This window comes from Argentina silus, assembly GCF_951799395.1.
Source record: "Argentina silus genome assembly, chromosome: 12".
Classification (NCBI taxonomy): Eukaryota; Metazoa; Chordata; class Actinopteri; order Argentiniformes; family Argentinidae; genus Argentina; species Argentina silus.
The window spans coordinates 12,671,103-12,693,003 of NC_139666.1; the positions used below are offsets into that span (position 1 = coordinate 12,671,103).

The 21,901-nt window shown below is 39.8% G+C and overlaps 1 protein-coding gene across 1 annotated transcript in view; it reads right to left on the minus strand.

Annotated features, from left to right (window-relative positions):
- Positions 1–18,560, minus strand: part of gpc6b (glypican 6b) — a gene marked incomplete at both ends in the record, with an annotated part of 57,808 nt that extends 39,248 nt beyond the window's left edge. Inside the window, 2 exons of the mRNA XM_083681654.1 lie at positions 4,254–4,412; positions 18,410–18,560. Coding sequence (XP_083537780.1) covers positions 4,254–4,412; positions 18,410–18,560 — 310 coding nt within the window. The remainder of the gene's footprint in view (positions 1–4,253; positions 4,413–18,409) is intronic.
- Positions 18,561–21,901: the final 3,341 nt, after the last annotated feature.

Here is a 21,901-nt window from a genome sequence, read left to right on the forward strand (position 1 = left end):
TGAAAACTGGTATACTAAATTCTAAATTCAATTTCCCTCGACTTGAATGAGTAAGATTGTCATGGTATTCTATTCATCCATAAGGAGGCAATAGAAATCGATATGATCGTGGGCTGGTGATGTGATATTGACATAATGCCTCTTGATTTCCGTTCCACTCTGATGACACACTGATATGTGTGACAGTAAAAGAGGATGGAGGTTATCATAAACTCTGACACCATGATTAAGATAACACTTCATGATCTCTGAATGGGGATTACAGCAAAGAGAAAGACAATTCACTTCATAGGCAATTAACCTAGACCTAAAGGCAATGAGGATGCTATTCATCTTATGTGTGGAAAACAAATCTTGGATTAAAAGCGATGTAATATGTGGAACGGGGCTGTTTGAGAGTCTGTAGCTCTAGATGTGGTAGGATCGATTGTGCAGGTCTCACTACTGCATTAATATTCTGTTTGGGTCCACAGTACCATGGTGTTAATGGTCAGCGGAGGGCTAACCATTGATTAGTAATTAAGACCCCCACCTCAGTCTATAATGAGCTAAACGGGAGAGAAATCAGTGAGCCTGTTATTTCTCTAATTTCTCTGAACAGAATATCTGTTTCCTGGGGTCCTGGGATATGAATAACAGCCAAGCACTGAAAATATGTTCGGCTGCGCTGTGTGAATGCATAAATTACCTCACAGCAGAAAATCATAATAAATCATAGTAATAGAAGCCATTTTATTGACATTGATTGTTGAAATGATGGCATATTGTTTATTCTCTCTCTCAGTGTTACAGCTGCTCGCCTATGCAACCAGCGATCTTTAGGGCGATGATGGATATCTCTGCCTGCACCATCTTGGCACGGTAGTGGCATTGCCCTCTCAGTGCTGTGGTAGTGACATAGGCAGTGGTGTCAGGTGTGCGTGGGCTGATCTGTCGGTTACAGTAAAGACACCGGCCGACTCCACATGAAGAGTACAAAATACATGATTGCTGACTGGATGTGGGTGGGACGCCACAAACAGGTTCTAAATACAATGCAAATGAGATATATTCCTAGTACATTAGCTTCTTAAGTGTTCTTAAGTGTTCACATGTATTCGCAGAGTACTCCCACATAATGTACTTGACATCAATTGCCCTGAACTTGACATTTTGATAACATGAAATTTTGTATGAGAGACCTGGCCTGAATTCCTCTCACTTCATCCTCCACATAATCATAAAAAAAACACTAGCTGATAAAACCAGCATTAAGCCACTCTGAAAGTAGAAAATATCCCTGAAACTCCATTGCCAAGGGAGGATAAGACTGAGCTAGAAATAACAACACTGGATCACACAGGCTTTAACCTTTTCTCCAAAAGTGATTGAATTGAAAGATAACCAACACATAAATTAAATCACAATCCAAATAAGAATGTCTCACATTTCCTGTGTTGGTAGTCTGCAGAGACCCTGAGCAGACACTGTGTCTCCCAAAATCTAGAGAGCTGCGGCGAGAGAGCAAAGAGTTGCAGAGTTGACATGTGCACACATCATACATCCTGACACTGATGAAATTATGGATAGTGGCAGTATGGCCCCTGAGGAACAGGTGTGCCTAGAGCCATGCACCTAAGTGCTGCTGGACAAGCCCCATCTCCCTGGCTCTCTGGAGCCCTCCTCCCATGACATTCACTCCGCCTGACAGAGGCCGATCAAAATAAGACTTATTTATTTATGAATGCTTCCAGGAATCGCATGTGTGCTAAAGATTTTGTTTTCCTGGAAAAAACACACACAGATACATTCTGACATTGAGTTTCTGAGCAACCTGCGATCATTTGAGAGTTGAAGACTGTAACTCAATAGCCTCTGTTTTGAACGCGTTGAACCGTTTGAGAAGAGCAAATCATGGGCTTCGCTAGTACGTTTTGGGTTGCAATTCAAAACACTCAATTGATGTATGAAGTTGCAGTGACATTGGTTTGATTTTTTCAGTTTAATTGTGGTGAGAATGGTCTTACAAAAGTAAACTCTTGCCCCCTAAATGCAGCACTATGGGCTCAGAATCCAATGTTCTCTACTGAAACTTTCCAACAAATAGAATTGCAGTTTACCATCCTGAGAGTTGAGCACTAGTAGTAGCAGGTTTAATGAGGACATTTCTGATGAATATTTCATGTTATTATTTCAAATAAGCTATGCTTGGTGGGTAAAAGTAACCTCTGATTTCCTAGAGAGATTGCAGTACTTATAAGAGTACTATAAGTATAACAACATGTAAAGTAGCTCATTGCTCATTAAACCATAACTAGCTGGAGAAGGATAAAGTGACAGAGAGTGTGGGCAGAAGTGAAAATGCAGAGTTTGATTAAGAGAAGGTCCTCTCAGAACTAAGGGGCAAGTAGAGATAGTCGGTCACTGTGGGTTTAAGTCAGGGTCACGCATAGCATAAGACCTGGAAGCTGCTTTCATGGAGCTGTTCATTCCTGAATCCAGCTGTCAATCTACTGTGCAAGAGGAATAATTGAATCATAACTGGCATGTATTGCCTTCTAAATACTCACATATTATTAAATAACAAGAATCTATACCATGTTGTCATTGCGTATTTACTTAGAGATTTCCGTCTTATGTCCGTACCGGAAAATAAAGTGCTACCCATTTGTTTACCCTTGAATATATTTGTTGTGCTCCCTTGCCAAAAAAAAGTAAGTTACAGAAGCAGACAGTCATATCTTGGTTATAATACATATTCATCTTCATACTTGACCGCTCTGGGAGAAGACTGTTTGTTAATTATCAACATAACTGTTTTACAAGAGTTCCAATACAATCACTGCATCCTTGCCATAATGCTGGAGGTTTGTGGTTATTCTCTGGGCACGATTGCCAAGTGGATCATATGTCTGAAAAATGACTGCTTTAAATCTTAGCTGCTGGTGTCTGCAGGATTTAACATATGCACCTGAATAATTTAATAATCTTCATTGAATAATTGTGAGGCCTTCAAAATGTATTCAGAAGATTCTTTTTCAGCTCTGCTCGTGAGTTGAAGCACTTACTCAACAGATTTAGCTCATTTCTCACATCCCACACATTAATCATCAAAGGGTTGTTTGCATGCTTGCACTTGACAGACATTAGTAAAAATGTAATCTTTTTACAAATGTTAACATTCCAAAGTCTTGAATATGCAACACTATTCCATCTCAAACACAATATTTTGGCTACAGTGTGCAGAAATATTTTGTGAGAGACTGAGAGAGAAAAAGAGAGAGAGAAAGAGAGAGAGAGAAGGCTAAACTCATTGTTCTTAACGAGCACAGCACTAGCAGAGCAGGCTAATCTGAATTAGCCCATCGCTTCTCACACTGGAGAGTGCAGTACACTGTGGAATCAAGGCCACAGCTTGGCCTAAGGTTTACAAACTCCCTGAATCCCCAAGTGTTAACAGAGAAGCAACTGAACCAAATCCACCCAAACAAAAGCACAATATTATTGGGTTCAACAGAAAAGTTATGCTAAAGAGCACCCAACTGGGACAGGGAGAGCCAGAACAAATACTCCATTCACTGAGTTTCTCTCGAATAACTAATATGCTGAAACACAGTACTGTATATTTCATAAGGAGCCTCTGACAGGACATGGCTGTGGAAGCCGATAATTGACATGATTCCACCTGCAGCTCCTCTCTCCTCAAAATCTTAGTCTTGATGAGCAGCTGCTGCCCACATAGTTGAGTCTGCCTTTAGGGAGATTTGTATTATTGCTCATTAAACCTTAACTAGCTGTAGAAGGATGAAGTGATGGACAGCCTGGGAAGAAGTGTAAATGCAGAGTATGGTTCAGAGAAGGTCCTCTCAGAACTAAGGGGTAAGTAGAAATGGTCGGTCACTATGGGTTTATGTCAGGGTCATGCATAGCATAAGACCTGGAATCTGCTTTCATGGAGCTGTTCATTCCTAAATCCAGCTGTCAATCTGCTGTGCAAGGGGCCATGACTGTCTAATCCAACGATGCACTCTACTCACAAGCACACTAATGGGATTCTCTATTCCTATTTCCTCTTGAGTGAGTTAGCTGAACTGCAGGCTCTGCCAAGCTCACCCAAACTGCAATACAAGTTCAAAAAGCAAACTTTGTCATCAATGAGGATATGGGTAGCAATTGAACTAAACTGAAAGAGCAATTGTGTGAGCAAGAATTGAGAGGAAAATATCCATGAGTGTAAAAGTGATATTTCAACATATAGCAGAAACATTTCTTACCGTCAAACTTTTTATGCCTGGACACGAAGGTGCTTCGTAATTCATGACTGGTTTCATCGACCAGGTTGTCGAACTCTACCTTGCTTTCATGGCCAAACTTGTCCTCCATTTCTGAGGTGCAACAGGTGTTGCCCTGAGGACACACACGGAGATTTTCACCTGAAAAAAACAGAGATCATCATCACTCACAGAGGGCGTTAGCTCATGAACCCCACTAACTCACGAACCCCACTGATGACAAAACATAATGCGACATGAACTACTCTGCATTTGTAATATATTCATATATATTTTGGGAGATTTACTGTATAAAGCCACAGTTGTGCCATCACAAAGGAAATACTGATATGATCACTTCTGAGCAATATTAAGTGATGATAAATATCAGGTATTTATTGACATAATTAAATTCAATTAAATAAATTCACAAGAACACCACGTGGCCAATAGGAAATAAGACACATGTTGCTGTTCTGGCGATACTTCTCCCTTACCGTTAGTGTGCATAGACTTTTATAGCTTCTATTTAGATCCTGAAGTACTGTAATATTGGTCATGCTGTGTGGCTCAAAACATGATAATGAAGTACTGTAATATTGGTCATGCTGTGTGGCTCAAAACATGATAATGAAGTCCTGCCAATGTCGTTAAACCAAATGAGATGGGGCCAAAATCCACAGCTCTCATGGAGGCGAGAGGTCAGCTGCTTAAAATGATTGGATCAATTCAAGTAACAGCTTTTTAATACACTGTGGTCTCACTTTGAACCGATCTCTGTATGTGACCATTAAAACATTTAATTAAAGAGCTCACATTTGTATAACTGCCAAATGGTTTCATGTCTGCTGTAAGAGAATTATTTTTTCTTTCAAAATAGTGACACTATCTGTTGTAGCAGTAAATAGCAACATATTTTGAAACTGTACCTAATCAAAAATAGATGTTAAACAGAATGAATTAAAACATGAACAAATAATACATTAATAATCTAGGATAGATACATTTCTTGATTTCCCAACAGTTTCATTGACTAAACATTTAAAAAAATAATTTAAAAAATACAATTACGGGAGTGTATTGAGATGATGACCCTGCATAACACATTCTCCTGCACAACCAAGCTTGATCAACTACAATAGATGGGATCTTTCCATATCACCCTATATATACATACGTATATGACCTATATAACCATGGCTTGGGACGGAAGGCATGGATAAAGAAATACCACATCTCTCAGTTCCTCTCTACACTACTGTGATATCGCCTACATGCAGTATGGGTATCAGAGATACTACACATTTTCCTGTCACAAAGCCAGGCATTCAACGCATAAAAGCAATACCTCAGACATATAAAAGTAATCTTAAAATTTCTGGTGGAAGAAGACAGTTGCATACATCCTCTCCTCACACACACAAAGAGTAGTGTGTCAAAGCTATTCCTTATCCCTATGCAATCACTCTGGTCTCACAACCTTCAGCCAGCTCCATACTGTACATGGATAGCAGACAAACAAATGAAATTAAAATTGCCAGCAGCCCAGAGATTAAATTCATGCCAGGCTCCATTTATCACTTCAGGACAAAGACATGTGTTTCACTGCTGTTTATAATCACTTTATCCTCGTGGGATATAGTTCTATACCCTGCATAAGGATTTTGCCAAAAATATTTACAGTGACTGAAAGAATGATCAGACATGGACAATTTCTGCTAATGGCTTTGTGAGGAAATGTGATTTGACAATAGCTTTGGGATTTGCATTGGATTGGTAACATTTTAAGTTGAATTAAAACTGATTAATACTATTTATACCCTCCCATGGTGTTCGTGCCTCTATACTCAATTCTAACATTAAAGCAATTGTTAGGTAAAATCATTCAAAAGGTGATATAACCAATAAGTCATCATTGTAAAATCAGTGTAAGGAACAGATTGAAATATGATCACTGAAACACCATTTTACAGCAAATCACATTATAATTGATGACATTCAAGAAATGCTGAACTGAATCACAAGTTAATGATCTACATCATTCCATTTTCCCAAACAGCCATTCATAGGGCCATGGATAACACTGACTCAGCGAGATGGCTTTCATCTCTCTCCATTTCACAGTGTCTCATTTGCAATATCACTTTGTGCTGTTGAGCTTAAAAACTAATGAAGAAATTATCTGATCACATGATAGAGCCAGCCAGTGATTCTTGATATAACATAGAGAACTGGTGGTCCTCTGTGGCTCAGTTGGTAGAGCATGGTGCTAACAACGCTTAGGTTGTGGGTTTGATTCCCGCTGGGACCATATATACTCAAATGTATGCACTCACTGCAATGTAAGTCGCTTTGGATAAAAGTGTCAGTTAAATGGCATATATTATTATAGAGAACTCACACCTCTAATTCACTGAGTTAGCTACACATTATGCAGCATAAGAATATTTACCAGGAAAGCAAACCACCAATTACTCCAACCAGGTCTCTAAAATGACCTCTTTTTTTAAATTCCACTAAATACATTTTTACCAAATGGAGCTCTGGTTGGGGCTACAGTACTATTAAAACACCTGGAGTCAATTTTCAGCCTCATCTGACAAGGAAATTACCTGATCATGTATGCCATGAACATAAACACATAGCATCAACACGTGACAGGGTCGTTCTGTGTATGGCTCAGCAGTACTGTGAAGAAAATGCTCTAATTACTCTAATAAGAGTGTCTATTCCTCTTATATAATAGCAAAACTCATTGCTATGTAGTTACATTACGATTACAAAGCAAATAAATGAAGTGGGACAATTTAAATTTTGCCCCAATCTTCTCAAGTTTACCATCCCCGGAAGACAAATGACTGTGAGCTCTGTAGAATGTCTTGAGGTGTCAAAGCTGTGATGTCATCAGTTTAGATGTAATAAGATGAATTATAGTTGGTGGTCTCCTTATCAACAGCTCCTAATTTAAATACTGTGGTTTTTAGGATGATACAAAAAACAGAGGTCAGGGAAAAGCTCTCGCTCTTTTTCCTGTGTCCTGTTGTAAGTAGCATTGTTTTGTGATGACCGGTGGTCATCTCTCTATCTCTCTCTCTCTATTAGAATGTAACATTTTTCTATGAAGTATTTGCCTTGTAATAGAAGTATAAGTATACAGTATTATTCAAGCCTCATTTAATTCATTCTAGTTGACCTTTCTTGCACTAAATAAGCACAAAAAATGTTTGCACATAGTAATAATTACATTAGAGTCAGATTATCAAAAGTCTCTGCCAAACATTAATGTTGAAACTGATATTATTATAATTGCTCTACATAAACAAAATGTAAATACAATGCTATTACTATATTAACAACAAGCTATAGAGCAAGAGTTATTACACAGGTATAGAACAACTCAATGTAAAATGGTATTAAAGGTTTGAGAACCAGAAAGTGGACACTTAATGGGACCAGGTTTAGTGGGAGGTCCCATTGGCCACAGCTCTGAGTGCTGCTCTCCATCAGATGTGTCACACACAAAGAGCTCCTCCGCACAGACATACAACCCCGCCTTGTGTTCCTGCAGTCTCAACAGAGCAAAACATCACTTAAAATGAGTCTGTCGTACATCAACATCCCGGAAGGGGCTTTCAGGGGACCTCACCACTCAGCCAAGGTGCAGTGTCCTTTATAGCCAAGGTTAAAACAGAATAGTGGACTCACAGATGATCTGTCTGATGGTGCACAATAGAATAAAATTATCCATTATCATAAAGGAAAGAGAGTGGTACAGATAAATCACACTTTGAAGTTCTACATAGTCGTTGCTAGGTACCAGATTAACATTTTCAGATTTCTCTTTCTAGTAACATTATGGATTGTACTTTAAACATACATTATGCAATGGATACACACACATGCATCATATAAATAAAAGAGAGCTACATTTAGCAGTGCTCTGGTGTTCTCATAGGATGGAATCCTAACTCGAGATTCGCACGCATAACTCCGACATTCATGTACTGTACATCTTGCATTGATGACAATGGAAAATGATGCACAACGATTCAAGTTATGCGAGCAGATCTAGGATTCCACCCATACCCTCTCTATTCCTGGGCTCTGCCCTGAACAGTCCTATGTAGATGAGGCCTTTGTTTGCTTTTGGCCCATGCTGCACCGAGTGTGATTGTCACCTGGAGCTGTCTGTGATCCTGAGCATGCCGTGCGCTCTAGTGGCTGAGGGGGACATTATTTCCAGCTAATATCCTGAATCAAAGCTGGCCTCTGGCGAGTCGTTCAGTATTAAGAGTGCTGTGAGGGTGAAATAAAGAGACGTGTCCCAATACAACCTCCCCACACCAGCCGATCCTCGTCCTCTCCATTATCAGAGCTGTCATGGCTAAGAATGGGTTCCAGTGCCTCTTCTTCCCCCCAGACACATGTCCTCATGCAAGCAGCAGTAAAACTGAGGGTGGGGATGTGCAGAGCAGAGGTAATGAGGGAGGCTTATGCATACATTCAGTGTTTTATCAACAGCTACACCGTATGAGCCTCCTTTATGAGTCACAATTACCTCCTGTCACTCCAGTGTCTGTAATCAAGCTGAGTGTCAGTCAGATCACCTCTCCTATTATCACTGCTGATGAAGCTCTTCCATGGCCCTAATAGGAGAAGACATTTATATTCCATGCACAGCCTCACTAAGGCTTTCTTGTCTTTACTTTGCATATTCAATACCAGATAGTACTGGATGTCCTTACAGGCACTTATCTGAATTTGCCCATGGATTGCTGCTAATTGTACAATGGCTAAGGCATGACACCCGTGTCATGACTGGAGCCACTGACAGCCATGTCTGTTGGGCTTGCTAATTACAACCTACAATCTACATGAAGTGTTTTAAAACAATGTGATGAGGACAGAAATCCTATCTCTAACTCAAGGTATCTCTGCATGCAGTTGTCATGTGTTTCATAATTGTCACGAAACGTACAATATTTCACACTCACAACCTGCACTGATCGGGGTTATTTCAATCCATATAAAACCATTATGAAGAGCGCTCCAAGTAAAAAGTTGCTCTGCCTTGTCGCCAGAACTCCTGGCGAAGAGCCAGCTTTGTGAATATAGTCAAATGTGCCCAAGTTCCATTTCCATGCCAGAAAAGGTAGGCCAACTCTCAGAAGTATTCATCAGTGTACCTGGCCAAAAAGACCCATAGCATATGTGCTCTGCCATCTGCTTTGTCCCATGGCCCCTCCTGACAAACCTTTAAAGGCCCCATACTTATGGCAAACACTCCATCTTAAAGAACAAAACTAATCAGACATCAGAAAATGTCTGGTATCAATGTGGAAGTATTTGTCATTCCACCAAGGATCAAGGAGTTTCCACAAGTGGCAAACTGTCCAGCTGCTTTATAAGTGAGGCAATTCCACACCCCTAATGTATAAGGTTAGGCATTAAGCTTGCTTGGAAATGAATCTGAAATTCATCCAATGTGTTGGCCCTCAACATTGATTGAATCTGCCCACTCATTCCACCTCCTCCTTATTATTCAACCCATAGCCAAAGGGTTATATCAGAGTTATAGACAACATTGATCCGTATCAGGGGAGGGCTCTGTCTTTGAGACAGGCCTGATAGTACAGTGCTCTATAAGGGAGGCTTGGGTTTAATGCACCAGCTCACACATGGTCCAGAGACAGCAAAAGTGCTGCTACAGTAAAAAATCATCAATAACTAGACACCAGGAGTATGACCCACCCCTAGAGTAGCATCCTCATCTATTCCAGGGTGTTTTTTTCTAAAGTTTATTGTTCACACTTTGCAAATTAAAATGTGCCCCCTGACAAACTGTTAACATGAAATATCACACTGTTCTCAATAAAGTCATTGAGGTTACAGAGGATGAACTTGATCATGCCTTTGACAGTGTGAGAACCCCAGGCAGTGGTGTAGGGGTGTAGAAATATCAACATCGATCTGGAAATTGCCATCTGTATTTTCCTCACTATCCAAGAATCCTACTTTTAACAATATCTCATGAGGACCTGGTTTTGAAATAGCACAGATTCTGTCTGAAGCCAGAACAAACACAACATCAGTCAAAACGGAATTACACGATATTCCCATAACATTGGGCCATGCCAGAACTCCAAATGAAGGAGATGTCCTGTGTTTTTAAATAAGTGATGCTGATAGATGCTGATATAGTATGTGTCCTTGCATGAATGAGGACAGGTTCAATAGAGAGGCATTTCAGAGTCTACAATAATGGCAGCACAGTACAATGTCATGGTCTGCATCCTCAAGAGAGTCAAAGTGGAGGAAAAAAGGAAAGAGAGAGAGAGATGTTGGAATATAGTATTGTATTTCAAGCAATGTCGCAAGGATGAAATTGTCAGGGCATTTCACATTCTTGCAACAAACTAATAAATGTGTCATTGTAAGCATGACAAAATAATATTTTCTAGAGTGAAATTATTCTTATCAAAATGCGTAGTCATCGTAAAGAGCCATTTTGACATAGTATAACTAGACTGAAGAAATTCATTCCTCTGCAAGGCAATGCTGTTTCAATGACTATGTACTATATTCTCAGGGGAGAATTCTAAAAAAGCCTTAAGGGAAAATGGGCTCTCTGGCTGATATAATGTAGTTTCTGTTTTCTTCTTGATCCTGCCATATACAGGGGAATGGCTATTCAATGACATTTGAAAATTTCATTTTCAGAGGCTCTCATGCTGCAGCTGAGGCTGACTAGAACATCAGATCAGATCACTCCACTGTGAAGTCACTTAAAGTTCATGGCTGTAAGCTAAAGTTAAAATGCCTCACAAAAGTATTGTGGGAAGTCCTTGCAAAGCAATTGTAAGTACACTTATCTGGTAGTCCATGAGCCATTGCTGTAAGGATAGATCCTCATTGGATAGACATTTCTAAGACTTCTAAGAATTTCTAAGTCACGCAACTATAGCCACTTTCATGCATGCATCAAGAATGCACATGAGACCTATACCAGCGCATGCTTTAGGAAGCAAATATGAAATATGTAATCTAACGTCTAAATCTATAGGCGATCCTTTATGGAATACCCAAACACCATGTACACCATTGCGTGGAATGACAAGCAGCGCATAATCAGCATACATACTACCATGTCTGACTTTGATATTTACTGGGGGGTATGTAATAAAAGGACTGGCGGAGGAATGAAAAGACTGCTGTGGACATTTGATATCCATGGGCAGCGGGCCTGGAAGCCCCTGAGAACGAGGCGCGAGGGAGTGACGCTCTTCAGCGTCAACTTGCTAACTGGAGCATGGCGAAGGACTACAGGTAGCAGCTGCTGGCTGAGGAGAGGGCCTGGAAAGGCCCGGCGGCCTGTACTGATCATTACCTCTCACTCCTCATTTACAGCTCACTACAGCGACACTGGGGGTCATTAGCACTGGTGTCATGGTACAGGGTGCTGGGGCCCTTTACCCAGCAATGGTGCCCACTGGCCTGGGAATGGAGGAAGGGACACTGCCAGACAGCCATAGCTCCCAATACCTCCCCTGTGGCCCCTTGCCAAGCACACACTGCACTACCCCCCAAGTTCCCGGCCCCTTCCCCAGCAGCAGTGTAGAGGCAAGTCTCCTACAGGTACACATCATGTCTAGTCAGTCGTTGTCAACACGACTGGAATGACAGACGTGCGTCTAAAGATAGATCGAACGACAGCCATGGAGGCACTCAAGGGGGCTTTGTTTTGTGATGGCTCACTGGTTTGACAGGCAGACAGGGTATAGGTAGGTATCTGAGAGAACCTCGCTGCTCCAAACATAGGCCCCGGTCTTTTGTGTCAATGCAGTATGAGAAGACGCACTGATCTCTAAGGCTGATCTCTAGTATGTAAATTATCAGCGCTCCCAGAGTTGCTTGAAAAGTAACATGACTCTAAAACTCATAACTCACGAGTGTACGTGTTGGGACAGTGATTTCTGTGCCTATTTTCCAAAATATTGCATCAGAATAATCTGACACGTATTTAGTTATATTCAGACCTCATTTATATTTAGGTTATATTGAGATGATTTGTCCTAGCTGGTGTTCATTTAAACGAATTGATGATAATGCTCTTTCACAATATGTGTCACTTAATCTATCAACATCTCTCCTATCAAATCATTTTCAACAAGATCCATGACCATAACAGTAAGTCTAAACCAGATTATATTAACATAACCAAGCATTGAAACTAATTGTCCGTAGTTTCAGGTTATATTTTAATTGGTTACCTCTTGACAGGTTCTGAAATATCTAGATGGCATCAATTCAAATGTAGGACATATTCTTTTATATAACAAAGTAAAGATGACTTGTGTCATAAAACATTTATTGCTCATGAGAATCACTGGTATTACTAATGTTGTCATAGAAAAGACTCTTCTGTGATGAGATTGTCAAACATTAATGCTGCCATGGGCTTGTTGGCGTCATTAATGCCTACTATATGTACCCTGACTATGCCTACTGTATGTACCCTGACTAAGTGCTTCTCTAGCTGACAAGTGTAATAAAAATAATAATCAAAACCTGAAAAAAAAGGTTCCAGAAGAGACTTTAAACATTTATTAAAAATAACAAGTTTAAAAATAGTTTGGACAATAGACAGATAGGTTTGCTGGGTAGTTCAAATAAAGTCAGAAAGTCAGATAGTAGGATGGACCAATGGGTAAAAGAAGGTCAGAAGGTAGCATATAGGCAGATAGATGAGAGAAGGTTGGAACTTGCTGAAGCACAGGGACAATGAATAAACAACGTTTTGCAATAAACCAAAATAATGGACTTTTACCTTCTAAGATACCTTCTAACCATAAATCCATCATCATTGAAGATCAACCAAAAAATGTATTATGCCAAAATATAATAATTAGACAAAATAAGAAACAAGAAGTGTTGATGAGTGTTGAAATGGAAATACAGTACAACATACATGTGTGTTTATGAAAAATGACAACTCTCAAAGCTTGAGCACACTTAGTGCAAAAATGTATCATGACGGTATTTTGTTATGCAAATGACCACTTTATCATCCAAGCTCTCATGTTTCTTCTATGATCTGAATTAAACTGTCACTACATACAGTATCTTGAGAATAGGAAATAGCAGAACACCTTCAGATGAAGAACCTTGTCAAGTCATATATCTGTCTGCTCCCTGGGAAATTATGAGTGGCGTATTCCGGTTAATCATGAGTTTGACTACATGTCTGATAATAATGTACAAATGGTAATGGTGGGACTAGGAATATGGTCAAACAATGGCAAAATACAAATCCATTGAGGAATCAACAAGACAGAGGAATAGCTGGGAGCATCCAGCAGTTAGAGAAAAAGCCAATTACACATGTACGTATATCAGTGACACAAGAGGTAAGTACAAATAGGAAGAGAACAGTATCCCTTTGTCAACTCAATTTCTTGACAATAGATATTGGCTGCAGAGTCTCCCCTGCTGGTGCTTGTTGATATGCTTAGAGCAACTGCACTGTTGTTCTGTTATTCTCCCTGAGATGCTGAAACACTAGTATGCAGGCTATAGTCATTCCTACTGCTCCAAGAGGGAACGCCTGTTGAGAAAGCCCATCATGCAGCCATTTCAGTATTCATGAGCGTGATTAATGGCATGGAGATGGAGGAGGCATTTGAGAAATCCACTTTGGCACTAAAAAAACATGAGTTGAGTATTTGGGTGCTGGCTTTCCTGATGGTGCCTCCTGTGTGTGTCGCAGTATGGGAAATATTCAGATTAAATCAACATACTATGGGCCCACTGCAACCGGCAACACTTGTTGCAATCACTGTCAATCCCAACCGTCCAATTAGGGATCACAATTACGAACACAATCTGTTTCATCACTAAGACATGGAAATGTGGAGGCATATCACTCGATTACTGCGTGGGATCTTTCCCAGGACTTCACACGTGGATCCTTCTACACGTCCATGACAGTGGAAAAGTGGTAGTAATTATCTGAGAATTGTAGCATTTTAGCAATACTGATTACTGTGTGCTGTAGAGTGGAGGCTAAACGCATCACCTGGCCTTTCTCTCTGTAGGTGTTCCCATTCAGTCAATAAAATTCATTCCCATTATGTGCAGAGAGGAACCTGTACACATTACACACCTGGGCAGAGATACATTAATTTGCCTGGTTGTATATGTAGTCACGGACCACATCAAACATCAGTTCTGTTATTTCTGTCCCATTCCACGGCTGGGAAACAGCGGGCTGAGCCGGACATGAACTGATAGGGTCGAGCTGGGACAGCTTAGGAAGCTCCATAGCTCAGGGTTTTTGTGCGTGTTCACAAAACACAAGTACCTACTAAGAAGAGACTAGCAGGCAGTGTGACTCATTTTCCAAATCTTCCCATCTCGTCTCAGGCATTGGGTAATTCACTGGATGGAACCTGAGACAGATCCCTCAGCAGTCTGCGTGCAGGGCTAGTCTTTCACCAGGGCAGTGATGGGCTTGGATTAGGGAGGAGGCCGGCATGTAATGAACTCACTGACGGTTTATTTAAATACATACAGGCTAGTCTGTAGAGGAGCGGGAGGGGCACTGACCACTTTTAGCTGCGCTGACAGTCCCACTGACTTAGGGCGAAAGCAGAGCAGTCCACTTTTCCAGTCACTCTTGGTTTATAAAATCTGGACGATGAAGCTGCTGACAGGACCAGAGCCTATCCAAAACGCAGAGGCCAGGTCCCGCGGTATTACTGAACCAACTGGGCCTTCAGCTCTGACTCATAACACTGACACTACTGCTGACATTCCACCTGACCTGGCTCATTCTGACCAAAACACTCTACTAAGATTCAGCCCCAGTCCACACTCACAGCCATTCATAATAAACAACTGGTTAAACAATACAGGTTGAATAGTATGCTAACTGAGGGCAGGCGGGAATCACCTCAGAGTAGCTTGGCACAAGAAAAATCAAATCATTTTTTAGCAAGCCTGCATGATGATAGTCAACTTGCTTGTTTTGCTACTGCTAATAAGCAGTAATTGAGTGTTTTGTTAAGAAGTTGTTCAGAGGGAGCAACTGGTTCCTCTGGCACAGGTTTTAATGTAGTGTTATTTGGAGACATTAAGAATCCAATTATACGATGGAAAAGCTTCATGAATTCTAACTAGGTATAAAAGACATATGAAAATACAAGACATAAATCTGTCCATATCCATGACATTTTCATTTGTTGAGGACTTACGAACTGTTCCAAGTCACTGAGGATCTGAGATCCCAGTGGGATGTCCTATTTTCCTCTTTAGTACACAAGAAATTGATCTTAAAAAGGTGGAAAGATCCTTCGACAGCAACTCTTGATGAATGGAAGTCTTTAATGTGTTTTTCTTTGAGTATTGAAAGAACATTAGCTGAAGAAAAGGGCAAAACTAGGCAATTTGATGATGTATGGGGAGATATAGTATTGATGCCTTATAAGTAAAGGAAGGATGTAAATGCAATGAATGATTAATAAAAGGAAAGGCGGCGTTCAGGGGTACTCAGTGGGGGAGTAGAAAGTCACCTCTTAGATGGCACCATTTACAGACAGCTTGATGTGTGTTTGCGTGTATGTAAGTGTGTATGGCATAGGTGTGTGTGTGTGTGGATGCGGATGATGTTTTTTTAGGTTATGGTCTTGTGTATCTTGTGTATTGTAGGTACGACCTCCGCAGGAAGCTACTGTATGTGTGCCTGGATGAACTCCAAAAGATGCTCAAGCTTACATAATCAATACGTATTGACTTGTATGTCAATTGAAAAATATACAGTATTTAAAAAATAATTATACCATTTAACTGGGCTTCGCTTACATTGCATACATATTTGCATAAGATTGTGGTGAAAAAAAAGAAAAAATGGATAACCAGATTTCTCTCCATACGGATAAGGGGAATTCCAGTGTCTTCTGACTAATTTGATGTCCAACATGATAAGTCTCTGAGGCATCAGACATCAAAGCCATGCGTGGCAAACCCATCTCTCCTTGACCACAATTAGAGGTTGATGGCTGTCCTCTTGGGAGAATAACCCTGAGCTACAGTCTTCAACTGATTGTGAAGGAGAGAGAAGCTTGTCTTTCCCATCTCAATTAAACATGTAAAAACCTGTCAAAGAAACACTGAGCACAATCCATTGACATACTGCACAAAGCATGCAGGCTGTGTACTGTGGAGACTTTGCCAAGGATCTTTGCTGCTTGGCACTAACCGTGCATGTATGAGAGACATAGATGTGTAAATTTAAGTATGACTACATATAGGACAGCACATCATTGTGTAACAACACAATGGACACACAAACGCACACACATCTGCGCTATGCAGATGTTGCCTTAATCATATTCAAATATTGTCTTTCCAAGCCAAATAGGGTCAACACCATATAGACATGATCAAAGGATTTCCATCCAGCTGCATCGTTCAGAGATGAGAGACTAAGATTTTCGTTCATTTGAGAGATTAGACGCAACTACAGGAACATACATCTGGAGGATTTAATCAGTTAGTTATTCAACCCGTCTGTGAACAGGTGCGCTTGTTATAAAATATTCAGCCTTTTACCTGTGCCAGATTTCCTGCTCTGCCTACTGAATTATGGGATCTCGGGCACCATGACACAAATGGCCTGGAAAGAGAGTATTACAGTATAGGGAATGAGAAAGTACTACATTCAGAAAATAACTTTTTTGAATTCACTTCATGCTCATTGCACACTTATCCTATCCATAACATAATATACCTGCTCAAAATACCATTCTAATGTTCCATCTGGCAACTCTCTTTTGCCAAATACAAAGTAACACGTTGGGGTTCACTCTTCATAAATTATATATAAAGGGTTTATAAAAGAAGTATAAGAGGTTTATAGGTGCATTAGTTAGATAGATTATAAATGAGTAATACCAAAACAGCTGCTGTTCTTGAAAACTAACAAGAGCATTAAACAAATAATGACAGAGTTGACTGGTCAAGATGAGTCAGGCAATGAGGCCTAAAGCTTAATTATGGGAGGTCTGAAACATTTAAGCCCCCACAGTCTGAAGTAGACGAATTCAGTGAAAATACTAAAGTCATTCTGCATTTAGATTGACAACTACCATGATATCATATCATCATAAAAGCATTGGCCAGTGGTTGACATACATGTGAAGGGGAATTGTTAATTGGATTTATCTGAATCATGCTTGCAGATGGATCACTGATGGACCATTACAAACAAGCGTGTCGGTTCTCACTTTACCAACAGGTTCAGAGGACAGAAACCGGTTTATGAATTCTATGGTAGATGATTCATTACCCTGAGCAGAGTAGCAGACACAGAGACCTCTACTGGAGATAGTAGCAAATCCAATACCAGAAGGATTACTTTGCTGCTTTAATTTACATATTGTATTACACAGCAAATTAGATCAATAAAGACCTGAATGGTCAAGGATGAACTCCTAACCAATAAATGAAAACATAGAACGGGAATGTTGGAATATAAACCTGTGGTTTTTTAAATTATTATTATGTGTTTATAAATATGTTAGGATTATGAAAGATCTGAGGTGTTATTCAATTTGAATTACAATTATGTAAATATAATAAACGCATCACATTAATTTTAGACCAGTTTAAAGTTCCTGAAATTTAGGTTTTGAAAATAGGCCTACAATAAAATATTTTATACGAACAGATACTGGGCCTATATTCACATAACTCATTCTAACTTTTTTATTAGATAAATACATGTATTTTGTATGTAACATACAGTAAGTGCATCTGTTATTTTAGGAACTGGTTAACTTCTTCCATGCTGAAGCATTAACGTTTGCTTTTACACGTACAACATGGTAATTCATTACGAATTAAAGATATCCGAAAGCGTTTCAAAACGTTATTACGCCTACCTCATACTGTAGATCAATTCAATTACTCATAAAAGCTGTCTCAGTGGTGAAAGTTATGATACCAAACTGTATGTTTTTGCGCACCATTTTCTTCCATCTAAACAATTACTTGTTAACATGTGGCTGGTGTTTTTCCATGATTTATCCACTTTTACATCATCCATTATGTCGAATACCTTAATTAACAAGTAACACTCAAATCTTACATTCCAGTCTTACCTGATATTTCCTGAAGAGGGACATTTACGAAGCTGAACCCTTTAACAACACAAGCGTCTCTAACCTCACTGCAGTTACGGGCTTTCAGATCAGTTCCAGTAGCAACAGACAGCACAGAGAAAGTGCAAAGGACGATTTGTATTCTCAACATCGTGCACTTCTGTAATTAATCCTTATTTGATCCTCTGCAGATTCCCGTTAGAGGAAACTCTACTGCAGTGCATCCGCAGGTACCAATAATTGAGCGTTTAGTGGATGCCACTTTTCTACAACTGTCTATCAGCACATCTTTCTCAATCAAAATATGTTTATTTTGTAACCAACGATGGTTAAGGGTCCCGCGTTGCCGCAGTAAACAGAATGCTGTGTGTCCAGGTAAAACCACATGGATCCGACAGAGAGAGGGACTCCCAACGTGTTCACTCAACTTCACTCAGAGAGCGACGGAGGCTTCATGCTGTAGAAAGTCGAAATGCTGTGGAAAAGAGACCGCTATGTGATGCATTGGCAAGGCAGAGCAGACGAGAAAACATGGAGTGGATTCGGAGTCATCATACCCCTGTCAAAGCAGGGTTTTATGCATCCATCACTAGGCTATTCATCTTATTGGGTGATGGCATAGGCTACACCCAAGGTTACATTTCAGTGCCCATATTTAGCATATTACTCTCTCATCTCTTTTTTAGTACACCTTTTAGGTGTAATCATTTCAAAGCTTGGATTGAACTGTGCACCTGATTTTGTATGGTGATTATGTTGAATGAGAGCAAGCTGTCCATGAAGGAGATCTGGTGAAAACAAACATTGATTATCAATTAGTTTTAGTAGGAATATCCTTTCTGACCACTGTGGTATGAACATCAATGTGGCACTGATGGAATGGTCTATGTTGTGGAGAGAAAAACCATCAACCTATTGATTTTTGAGCTGCCTGATCCCAGGGAAGATCAACAGTGGATTAACATGGCTCCAATAGCACCTCTCTACAATACATGGTGGCAAACACTTCACTTTCACCTCTGTTACAGTATGTCAGAATAACACTGTACAATATTTGTGGTCAATGGATGTCGCAGATAATACACCATATGGTGTTACAGTCTTTACGTTGGCCAGGCTTTTTATCACTATGTGACATTATTATCTGAATACTACATTAGTGACCCTTTGGGGGTGATGGCTGATTGTGGATTTTTGAAAGTATGGAGTTTAGCAAATTTTATCTTGGCTAAGCACAGCAAAATGTTCTATGCCACCAAACTGTCGATAATACCTTGGTCTTGCGACATATTGCATAAGACACATTACTTAATTCACATGGGACATATCCCCTACAGATTATTCGCAAGGCCTAACAAAGAAGTCTGAAGGTTTGTTTGGTAAAAGGTAGACATGGATCCTATCTTGGAATAAGGGAGTTAAATCTACACATGCTCTTCTTCACAAATGAATTTACAAAGAATAAATACAGCTACACAGGTAGCATAAAATATATTCAGTGTTACCCTGACATTTTATCATTTATAATGGTGGGGTTCGAATTTCAAAACATAGAATATCTTTCCTTATTTTGTATTTGAATATCAAAAGTGTCAAAAACAATTGCTCATGAGGCAGATTTCTTTTTAGATCTCTCTTTTCTGGAACTGGAAATGTTGCTTCATTAAGAACTAGAGAATAAAAGCATGGTCAAAAAGGTCCCATATATCCTGTTTTCTGAGAATGCCTGAGGCAAGAGAAGATTCTGAATATATTTACAATGCTCACTCCTCCCTCACTTTAGCAATTGCTCATTTTGTCAGAGACAAACATGTCTTTGGGGTGTTTCTGAAGCTGACTCTGAGAAATTAATCTACTGAATAATGAAAAAAACCCATCCAGTTACAGTATGCAAATACAGAGAGCAATAACAACAGCTGCATTCATTTTCTTCTTGACAGACTCAGGCTATTGCATTTCATTCAACAGCAGCACTCTTCCATTCACACAGTCATCCACCAGTGACAGTCAAGGTGTAATTCTCTAAGACAAAAAGACAGGTTTGCAATTGAGATCTCTTATGAGCACTTAATTCATTACCCCTCCTGATCTCTCTGAAAGCAAAGCCCAAAATCATTTCTAGGGCATGTCACCTGAGAAACCTAATTAGCATTCTCTTAAAAGGGGATTGGGGAATAATCTGAATGTAGACCACCCCGATCAGGGAATTCCACCTGTCAGAGCCTGTGAACCTCCAGGAAACGGAGGTTGAAGCAATAAAGCTGGCTAGATTAGCACATAAAGATAAATGAATTGTCGTTGCACTTTACCATTTCAGTGATATATATTCAGTATATATACATAGAGTACGCATATATGTAGAGTATGCACTATACAGTAGGTTTTAGGCGACGATAGTCTGACCAGTCACGACTGGAGTTGTTTGTTGCAGCTATGTCTGTCATCTGACATTGCTGTTGGAGTTGCCTGAGCAACACTCCAGCAATGACCATTTGCCGAGTACAGTATCTGAAAACAACATGGATAAAGAATGCTTTCAAGTTTCCTTTCTCTGTTTTCATCCTTAGCCATCGTCCTCATCGTCTATTATAGAGCTCCTGCTGACTCATCCTCAGCAAGGACACATCAAAGTCACGAACATCAAACACCCCTGAAACCTAATAAGATGACATAATTCAGTGACTTGTATCACAGTTATACAAGTCACTGAATTATAAATATGTTAGACAAACAAATCATTGGATAATGGCGCCAAATGCTCGAACAGTATGTTTTAAAATTTAAAAGCCTATTTAAGATATGCCTTGAATGCTATGCATGTGGAATGCTTGTCTCGGAATAAGGACATTGTTTACAGAACATAACTTTACAGTTATGAGTGTCATCCAATGCAACACTTCTCCCGCTCAGTCTACAAATAATTAAAACCCAGATTTACAAGACACCAATATCAACCTCAGGATTCAACTCAACCTGATTCTTCAGCATAACATCCTATTGAATATAATGTAAGCACCAACTTTGGTCAAAGACATTTCACTCTCGGAAATGACTAGATGATATTCAATTATTTCGATCCTCTGGCTATAATGCATTGGTAAACTTCCCCTACACTGTACCATTCTTGGATGGCAATTTTACAGGAGAGCCCAAACAAAACATTGATTCTGAGCCGATTGTATTGTGATAAGCTTTCTTCTGATACTGTATATATAACTCCTTTTGGCTAAAAAGGTTATTTAGGCCCTATGGCACCAAGCCTTCAAAATGCACTATTGACCTCCTCATCCTGCAGCATTAGGGGATTTCTGAGTGCTGAGGATGAATGCAGTGGATTAGCTGCAGGGCAGTGTGGGAGGCAATGTAAGCAGCCCAATTAATTAATATACAGTAGACCTTGCGGCACTTATGGTACAGATCAAACATACTGTATCAAATGTAAATATCTTACATCAAGACAACAAGACAACACAACAACCAACTTACACCTAA